General features: G+C 41.4%; 1 protein-coding gene across 1 annotated transcript; it reads left to right on the top strand.

Annotated features, from left to right (window-relative positions):
- The first annotated feature begins 2,099 nt into the window (after window positions 1-2,099).
- Window positions 2,100-4,027, top strand: LOC133167877 (Ig-like V-type domain-containing protein FAM187A). The gene is made up of 5 exons (XM_061298947.1): window positions 2,100-2,276; window positions 2,375-2,652; window positions 2,763-3,137; window positions 3,243-3,472; window positions 3,810-4,027. The coding sequence occupies exons 1-5, from the start codon at window positions 2,100-2,102 to the stop codon at window positions 4,025-4,027; spliced, it is 1,278 nt and encodes a 425-aa protein (XP_061154931.1).
- Window positions 4,028-10,516: the final 6,489 nt, after the last annotated feature.

The raw sequence follows: 10,516 nt of genomic DNA, 5'->3' as shown, positions 1-10,516 counted from the left end.
GATGGACATCAACAACTCTAATAGCGACAAGGTCTTCCAACAATATTGACACCCCCGCCCTCAACAAATCTCCACAGCTGCACAGTGGACCTGCGTTGACCTCCATTAAAAAGAGAAGGGCATCAGCGGTGGATGGGAGAAATGTTTGTTTCTTTTTATGACGAGACTGTCACATCTAATCACAAGTTCTCCTGAAGCAAATACGGAAGGTACAATTTGAACAAAACATGATTTTGAATCTTCCTAACCTAAAATACTATTTGAAAAAAAAAAAAAAAAGTGAAAATAACATCTTTTGAGCCCTTGAGCTAGGCTCTTTTTTTTTTTCAGTTCTATCACCATGTCACCTCACATTAGCTTTCCAGCCTCTTCAGACTTTCTGTGCCAGATGACAGAGGCCAGGAGTTATATTGCGTGGGAACATACAAACTATGTATGGACTTGAGCTGAGATTTAAACCCGAGGACTCTCGATTATGAGGCGGGTGCACATACTCATAACTCACCGTGCAGCCGCTCTATAACCAGGAAAAGAAATAAACAGTGCAGGCAAACTGAGTCATTAATACTGCATACGGAATAGCCGAACATAGTACGTAAATACTGTTATAAAGTCAAAACCTGACAAGACACAGTGTGTCTATCCTTTTCCGACCAGAGTTACAGTAGTCCAAAAAACCCCAAAAAGAGTCCCTCTGCTCTGCGGTTATGCTTCTTGAAATCAATGCGACCCCTGAAGGTCACCAGTTACCTCCAAACCCAATTAAGAAGCCATTTGTGCACTGAACATGTGGGCTGAGCCACATACCTACGTGGGAAGACTAACAACAATGCAATTATACGAAATGCTTTGGCCACATCATTTGCCCTCAGACGCTCAAGGATGCTATTACTGAGCCGGTTCCAATTGCGTTCAGAACGACAGCACGCTTGTTTATTCTAATGAGGCATGAAGGCCAGCCGGCTTTTTTGCGATACTGGCCCCTGGCCCCGACATTTCAGCACAAAAATTAAAAATCCATGCTTACAGAGATGATGTTGCTCATTGTGGAACTGCACTGCATTATAATTGTCTTTACATACTTTTTTAAAACGGTTAGACAAAGAAAGCCTCATTGGCTAAGAAATATTGATCATCAGCAAAATATTAACAATTTATTGGGATTTCAAAAACATGTCAGGGAAATCATCGTCATCTTGAACAATAATATCCAGAGATTTTTCCAATTAAGGCCAAGTCATTTAAATGCACCTCATAAGAATGAATAAAGGCAGGTTCAGAAGCTGAATTTCCCGTGTAAGATAAAAATTAACGAATATACTTGTTCTTATTATAACAGATATACGTAACATCTTTCGAGGAAGAAAATCATGCTGTCAGGGTGTGATGTCAGCAGAGAAAGAAGGGACGTCATCACGACAGCAAGACAGACGTCACGATTGCAACAAAGTAGGATGTAGAATATTACGTATACTTTGTTGTGATGTCGGATGATGTCACAAAAACAATCTATTACTACTTATGAACACTTTTGAAAGGGCTCGGGGTGCATTACTTCGGGTGACCAAACGTTCTCTTTACATTTGAGACCTAAAAAAAACAACTTTCGGGGTGGATTTCAAAATTGGATCGCCTCCGCGCACTCCAGCGCTCTCACCAACAGCCCAGAAGAGCCAAGAAGACGTGAGCAGGACGAGCACACACTCGCTTGCTAAGAACCGTAAAATCTGAATCGTTAATCAAACTAGCTCAAAATGTGGTGTTTCATGTTACCCAATAACTTGATATACTGTATCTACAAATCTAAGTTAGAGATTGTGTAGTACATGGGCCAATTAACAATATGTTGTATGACCTAACCTATAAAAACAGCTGAGCAACTTGTATAGTTGCGAAATGCATCTCCAGTGTATTTTCTAGACTGTCAAAATAAGCGAACATCTGTTTTCAGCGCAACGTGTTCCATTATTTTTAAACGACTATTGCTGTATGGTCTCAACAACATACCATCCAGAGGATAAGTCAAGCTTATTTGCACTGAAAGGTCTTGGCTCCTTACAAATTTTTCCTGCTTGACCCTCTCCAAGAGAGGCCCGTGCATGTCTCCACTCTTTATTCTGCTCCTCCTCCTCGCTGAGGCATGGAGCTTTACAGCTCCCAGGGACAAGCCGAACGTGTTTGCACGAAAAGCCTGTCCAGCGATCCTGATCTTCTTCAACGCTGCCTACCAGGCGGGGGCAACGGTGGAGTTGCCCTGCCACTGCAAACCTGAAGAAGTGAGTCCATTCATGTTGATCATTCTTTAACAATTATTCAGTGATTCGGGAAGTATATAATATTTGAGCATACATTTGAACCATTGCTTGCATCTCAGGTCCAGTCAGTGGTTTGGTTCTTCAGGGAGCACCACTCTTACGGAGAAGCCACCAGAGCCCTGAGCGATAACAATGGGACCAAGTTGCTGGACTCCACTCAAATCACCCACAGCAGTGACCTGCGAAGTCGCTTCTCAATTCGTCTCTTCAGTCTGCTGATCTTTCGAACGGCTGTGGAGGACTCGGGTATTTATATCTGCGGCTCAGCCCAGGGGGACTACTTCTATGCTTACGATCTTGACATCCAAGAGGTGCAGGAGCTCAGCTTCGTGTCACGGTATGAGGTCGTGCTAGAGGTGATAGCATTGATCACAAAACAGTGATAATCAAATGATCCTTCTTTATAAGGTCAGTTGACTGATCTAGGTTCTTCTTTGTTCCTTCCAGGCTGACTCCTGAAAATAAGAGCAACTCTGTTGAAGAAGTCAGAGGAAAACGTTCTGGTTTGCTGCTTTACCAAATTTTCACCACTTTCCAGCCGTGGTCACAATGCGACCGCTGTGGCGTGCAAGGTGAGCAGGTCCGAGTGGGGCTCTGCTACATCCGCTCACGTTACCTGCACGTGCGATTCAAGCGATTAAACCAGTCGATAGCATCCTGCGGGTCAGGGGCGGTACCACAGGCATTCGGTCAACTGAAGCATCGCGGAGCCAGACTGGAGTTCAGAGACTGTAATGTGTCTTGTCCAATTGAAGCTCCGCCCACTTCCAAAGTGGGTAAAAAGACGGGACTCAAGATAGGGCAATGGATTCAACATAGTAGGTTGGTGGAATATATTTTGGAATATCCGGTAAACTGTGGGGAACAAAATGATATGCTTAAAAAAAAAAAACAGACTCGTCAATTTCTCCTCCCTCTGTGTTGCAGTTCTGATGCCATGAAGGAACCGGCGATAAAGGTTTCTTACCTAAACCATCCAGCAGAGCAAATCCTAACCCTTGGCTGCCCGGGGGCTCAGACATACATGGCGATAGCGTGGGACAAAGGATCTGAGCCCATTTATCGCTCGCAGACTACGACAGAAGGCACGTTTCCGAGGATTCGTATTGATGCTGGACATCATCTAGTCTTCACCCCTGCTCAAATTGAGGATTCGGGTACGGAATATTTTTGAAAACTCTATGTCTTGACTTGGAAAGTTGTTCTTTCTTTGCACAGCTACTTTTTACTTTGAATATCCCGTGTGTAGTTTGCATGCTCTCCCCGTGCTTTGAGTGCAGAGCACTCCGGCCGGCTTCATCCTCCGGCTCGAAACCGTGAATTCTGAATTGTCCATAGATCCAGATGTGAGTGTTAATGGTTGTTTGTCAAAATGCCCCCTGTGACCAGTCCAGAGTGTGGACAACTGTTTGCCCAAAGCCAGCTGGGACAATAGGCTAAAAATGATGGGTGCATTGTTGTTTGCGTCAAATTTACAGACTTTTTACTTTTCAGGTGTTTTCTACTGCTGGCTGAAGGGACGCCGTGTGGCTGAGATAAACCTGCTGGTCTACCCCCATTTTGGGGCGCGTATGCCCGTCACATCAAATCCAGACTTGCCCTCGGCCTTGAGAATCATTTTGAAATCATATGGCGCCATGACGGCAGTCTTTTGTCTGGTCATCACCCTTCGAGGATGCATAAGATACCGGCGGGGGAAGACGATTAGGTGACACATTATTGTTAACATTTATTTGTACTCAATCAATATTAGACTCTGCAAACTGGTACAGTGTGGCTAGCGACACCGTCCAATTGGTCCACATTCATTGCCTTAAGCACTTGATTCCAAGAGCTTGAACCTTCTCCGCCTTAACTCTTTTCCAACGCTCTGGCTTTTATTCATAGGTGTCTTGCAACAACAAACCTTCCTTTCTTGCCTCTCCAATGCATAACTCAACCTCTCCAGGTTCTCTACCACCTGTGCCCTACTCTCACTGCAGATCATGATGTCATCTGCAAAAGACTTCTGTCTGACTTTATCTGTCACCTTATAAATGCCTTGCAGCTGATTCCATTCAAAAAAGACAACAGCAAAGACCCCCCAAAAAATAATTCCTATCAGCTGTTGTGTTTTCAATTTATAAAAAAATATATAGAAGATCCTCAATAATTGTTTTTGACATACCCTGCCCTCCATAATAATTGGAACCCCTGGTTATCACAAGTGTATTGTTTTTTCATTTAAATAATGCATTTCCAAAACAGAAAAAACAAAATCAACCAGCAAACAGTTTTTCTTGTCAAAAAGAAATTCTGGACATAAAGCAAAACTGTTTTGACTTCAACTCAACTTTATTCATCATTTGGGATGGCTCCCTCAGGAAATCCTGGTTCTAGTAGCTCATACAGGCTCCTCTGAGCCATGATGATGGTGTGCAGAGTGTAGCTGGCAATGTCCGTAACGTCCCGCCCGCAGTTTGTTCAGTCCCCTCGACTCTGCAATCCCAAGGGATGACTAAAGTTGAGTCTAAGTCTGACCGACCATATTCCCCTGGAATTCTGGGTGTCATTTTGACTTTGATGACCCCAACGTTGTCGCAAGATACTCATGTTCAATGCACGTGAATAGTGTTATTAAAATAACACTATTAATATTAACAACAATAATTATTATAACTTGCCTTTAGAAAAAGGAATATGGCTCTGCGTGAAGCTGCACCTGAGCGGGTGGAAGAAGTGGAAGAGGTTGCTGATGAACCAGGGGCGTTCGTGTCTACCGTAAACCTAAGTAATTCTTGCAAGAAGGCTTACGACCAGGCCACAGTCATGATATCCGTAAGGGATTCATATAATATCTACATGCATATTTATTTGGAGAGCAATACTGGTTTGATTTGTGCTTTTTAATGCATGATAGAGGGTAACATTCTTTTTGTTTTTATAGGCGCTAGAAAATCGTATGAAAGAGCTCGATGCCGAATTATCACATTTTAAAGAGAGTCTAGGTCTGACTCTAACAAGACCGCCATTTTCAATTGAAATGAATACGGATGAAGAAAAGGCAGGTAAAAGGCAAGTAAATGTCTTTTGTTACGAAAATGCAATGCCATGAGATTACATGTGAATAATTACTGTATGAGATATATTTTCAGCATGATATAATTTACGGTTATGTGTTGTTTTGCTTCTATTCATTTACACATGTTGTACACGGTTAACAAAAATTCTCTTTTTGTACAGTAGCTGACGTAGACGTCTTTCAAAAGTGACATGTTTGATGTCATAAACTGCACACTCGAGCGATTCAAGTACAGCAGCCATATCACCAAGAGACCAGCTCTTCATCACTTTCATGATGCGGAAGATGAACACTCCACTCTAGGACCTTGCAGAAAGGTTTCGTATGAGCAAGGCTACCATCCACAATATTATCGTGAAAAACATCTTCATGACGTTTTCTTTCTGGGTATGATGGTCAGGAAGATTCCATTGCTACTCAATTGCAAATCTTCTATGCCTGCTACGTTTGGAGACTTCAACTGCTCTAAACCACTGTTTGTCCAAAAAAAAAAACTGTTCACTTATTACTGCTGTTTAACTGACATTTTTGCATGTACCTAACACCATAACATCGGCATGGAAAATAGTACGCCGCGTCTATGGTGATGTACTGCGTAACTAATGATTTTATCCTGCCACCTGACGCTGCATGTAAATGGGCCAGTAATGCATGTTTGCTTCCTGATGATAATGATGTTTTTTGAAGGAAAATTTCTACCTAATTGATTCAAATGGGGCTTTTTATTGGCTTTGCACTTGTCAGGAGGAACACACAACACCTTGTTCAATGTTTATAAAAGCCAGTGATTTATTAATGCTGTGAGAGTGCACTGTGGTCAAATACCAGTTTGGTAATATTAGCAAATGAATGAGCCAATTTAACCGTGTATTGATTCAATAAATGCCCTGACACAACTTGTGTGTAAACACACAAAGCCAGGGCTGCACAGTTCACACTTTGGAGAACCCATCAATTCACTGTTTGTGTTTATATGTGCAGTTTTAGACTCGAGCAGAAGTCCCCAAACACCGGGCCGCGTGGGTCATTTGGTACCGGGCCCCACAGAAAAAATAATCAATAAATGTAGCGTCTACAAAGAAAACTAACCGGTTCATAAAAATATTTCTGACACGTAACTGGACCATGGCGCAAAAACCCATAGAGAGCATTTCTGAACAAATTTCTGTAGAGCCCCTGAATCAGGGGTGTCAAACCCATTTTTTTCACGGGCCGCATTGTAGTCATAGTTTCTTTCGGAGGGCCATTATGACTGTCAACCCAAATCAATGTATGAGCACCTCATATTATATACAGTAAAAGCTACAAAACAAACTGACAAATAATTCGTTTTCAAATCAGATGAGTAAAAACTGGTCAAATATTTTTTTAAAAAGATAGGCAATTTGCAATTCCAGTAATGACAAATTTGATGCAGTCTGTCTTTGCGGGCCATCACACAAGACTCCCAAGGCCAAACATTTGTTGTAAAAAAAAACGCTCTTTTTAAAAACATGACTGTTTTCTCCCGCTTACACGCACACAGAATGGAATTCCCCTTGTTAATGAGCAAAACCTACCAAGCCAATGAGAGTCGAGTAAAGTGTATCGAACGATGCGGTGTCACATCCTCGGTACGGTGGTTAAACGTGTTGTCGCGTGGCCAGGCTAATGTCACGGCCGTGTTTAAATTCAGCCTGCGTCACGCTGCAGCAAGGTCATTTGCACCAAGGTTGCCAGACGCTGCGTCTCATTCTTCGCAAAGAGCGAAATGTGGATCTATAAATCTCAATGCAATACACACACAGGCCACTTCTTTAGGTACACGACTTAATGACAATCAATGGCAACTACGTCCGTATTTATTGAGGTAATAGTGTAGGATTTGAGTTTAGAAGTGTACTGCCTTTACAATGATAATATGTTCAGTTTTGATTGACAGATTAGACGTCAGCCCTGATCAAAACAACCATTTGGAATAGATTAGACTTTCCGCATATGGCAGAAAAAAAAAAAGCTCCATGGCCATGCGCTCGATCAACTGAGAATCTACAGTCCTCTGATAGTTAGCACGGTTAGCAAGCAGAATGGACTGGCAGAAGTTCTCGCCGAACCTTTCAATAGAGGTATGATTTGCCCAAACTTACAATTTGAAGTTTTGCGGCATATCAGGAAAAGTATTTTCATTAACAGGTTGCCCTTTTCTCAAACTAGAAATAGCAATTTCTTATGAGAGAATGCTAAGAGATGATGTCACTGAAGCTAAATGTCAAGGAAATGAGTTGTGGACTAATGTGTGATAATAAATCCAACCTTTTCAACCAAATGGGCTGCGGATGTCCTCATAACGACCGATGTCTGTTGAACTACAAATTTTTTCAGACTATTAATTGCAAATTGATTTGAATTCTACAAGTTTACTGTAACTACCTGTTTTCGGCAAGCACAAATCTCACGTCTGTATAAAGGCACCAATGTACTACTGTATGACTTCCTCAACTCAATGTTAAAATGTTGCTTGACACATTGCTTATATGTTGTTTTTTTGCGATAATATGAACCTGGTACAGTTGATTTTCGTTTCCAAACACTGTTATCAACATGGATACGATATGATACGATTCGATACGTCTTTATTTGTAAAGCGCTTTCACAACGGCTCTTGCCATACCAAATCACTTTACAAAAAAAATAATAACAGTACATCAATACAACAGAAAATATATTAACAGTCACACCTCTTTCAGTGAACAATATTTATGAGGAAAAAATAGGTCATCATATGCAACTCTACTGAATTCTCATTGAATTCCCATTTCTGTGCAGACATCCAGTCCACATGTCGTCCACGTTCATGTTGCGCAACACCCCACGCAGAAGCCTTTATGGCCCGTGTAAAAGCCATTCATGCCCATTTGGACACAAACAACACCACAATGAATAGCTTAGCCTTTATTAAGCCAATTTCCAGCCCATTCAGAAATGACAGCCATTACATTGACGAATCGATCAGAAGGGCTTGTTAGTCACTCGTGATAGACTATGGCAGCAGATTTAGTGTTGCATAGTGTAGCATAAAATACACGCAAAATAAAAATTCTTATCGCGTGTGTGTGTGTGTGTGTGTGTGTTGCTCATTTGTTGTAAGACCATTTTGCAGCATCACCTCACAGCAGCACGTACATCACCTCCACATTACTGACCACCATATTTTGGTGAGCACCATTCAGAGGGGATTTACTTCAGGTCATTTCATTTCCTCAGCTGTAATGTTAATCCTTTCTGGATCAGCCATTTCAAACACCTCCTATGCACACAAGCTGCAGCAGTATGGACGCATGACCAACAAAATACTTTTGTCAGTTCTGTCAATGGGTTTTGGAGGGCTCACATCCGAGAAGTGGTGTAGAAGATGGAGGAATTGATGGTTTTGAATTGCCAGAATACGAGCGATGTGTTTGTAGGTTGCAAAAGATGATGTTCTTGGACATATCCAAGTATTTAAAACAAATGTATTGTGGGAAATTGGCTTTGTGTTGTTTGTATGCAAATAGTTTGGTCTCTACACACCCATCAACCGTGAGATTAAACAACAAAATATGTTTGTATGTATTTATTGTCTTAGCAATTTTCTATTAAAGTGGAAAATTATACCAATTCTCTATACCAATTCTATACCAATTCGTTTAAGTACTTATATGTTGATTTACATGATAAGCAAAGAGTGTTTAACAACCTTGATGGGTGTTTTATGGCACTTTGACAATTAAAAAAAGACTCGAATATAAAATATGATGCGACGTCTTAATTCACAGAGTAACAGGTTCCTAAATAACTGTACGTACCTTTTGCGCCCCTGCGTGGCGATAGGTGGAATTGCATGTCCCTTCCACAGGTGCCTGCACACGGTTCCCCATCGCCATCGCTAATCTCTTCCCTCAAACCAAATGTCTGTCGGAGTAACATGACCGACCTTTAAGAAGCAGCATGGTGCCACAGGAGTGTGTAAGATTGTGAGATTCAAGCTTAGAATCCCAGAACTGCGTCGTGCAAACCACTCTGTTTCACATTATGAGTGCTGATCGAGTTCCACTTGAGTTCTCCAACGGAGGGCGCTAGAGAGGGATGGCGAAAGACGCGTGTGTGCGAGTGCGCGTGTGTGTGTACGCGTGTACGTATTTAGAAGGAGTAATGTTTTTCTTGTTACGTCCCAAGCTCCATTTTTACTTTCACTCTCGACGTGTGGCGCCCCCTCATGTCTCTCTGTCTGTCTGTCTGTCTGTCGATTTGTCTCTCACTCTCTCTCACTCTCTGACTTAGTGTTTTCAAATGTATCACAGGAAATGGAAACTGAAAAGCACTTGATTTGGTAGTTAATAGTCTGGATAAACTATATAAAATGTTTCTTTATTTGTCAACAATGGAGTACAGTAATGTAGTTTATATACGCGTGCGTGCTGTGCGTGCGTGCGCGTGTGTGCTTTGGATAGTTGGATCTTTTGTCAGCTGTTAATTCAATGTATATAGATAGTCACACCCACATGCACATGGCCACTGAACTGGAATGGATCCCACACAAGTCACGCGAGATTATTATTATTATTATTATTATTATTATTATTATTATTATTATTATTATTATTATTATTATTATTATTATTATTATTATTATGTGGTTGTTGTCAAACCTTGTTAAACCGAATAATTGCACAACATAATTTAGTGTTTAAAATTCAGAGGCTTGATAACAGCAGTTACTTTTCAATGCATTGTTGCAGTCTGACAAGCATTTAGAATTGAAATATAGTACGTAAGAAGTTGCGCGAACATGGGGCCCTTATAATAATAATAATAAATTATATTTATAACGCACTTTACATTTGGGGAAATCTCAAAGTGCTACATGGCAGATAAAAAACAAGAAAACAAAACAAGGACAAGTTTAGAACAACTGGACGACAACCAAGATATGAGAAAGAAAATTACGGAAATGCTAAGGTAAAGAGGTGAGTTTTAAGTCCAGTTTTGAAAGTGTCAGTGGATTGGGGTGCTCTTAGGTGGTCGGGGAGGGAGTTCCACAGTGTAGGGGCTGTATAGCAGAAGGCTCGGTCGCCCATGGTGCGCAGCTTGGTTTTAGCCCTTGTGCTTGAAGCGACAAGAC

The sequence above is a fragment of the Syngnathus typhle genome, linkage group LG2 (assembly GCF_033458585.1).
Source record: "Syngnathus typhle isolate RoL2023-S1 ecotype Sweden linkage group LG2, RoL_Styp_1.0, whole genome shotgun sequence".
Classification (NCBI taxonomy): domain Eukaryota; kingdom Metazoa; phylum Chordata; class Actinopteri; order Syngnathiformes; family Syngnathidae; genus Syngnathus; species Syngnathus typhle.
The sequence above is the reverse complement of the archived record's forward strand: the minus strand, read 5'-3'. Positions and strand labels throughout refer to the sequence as shown.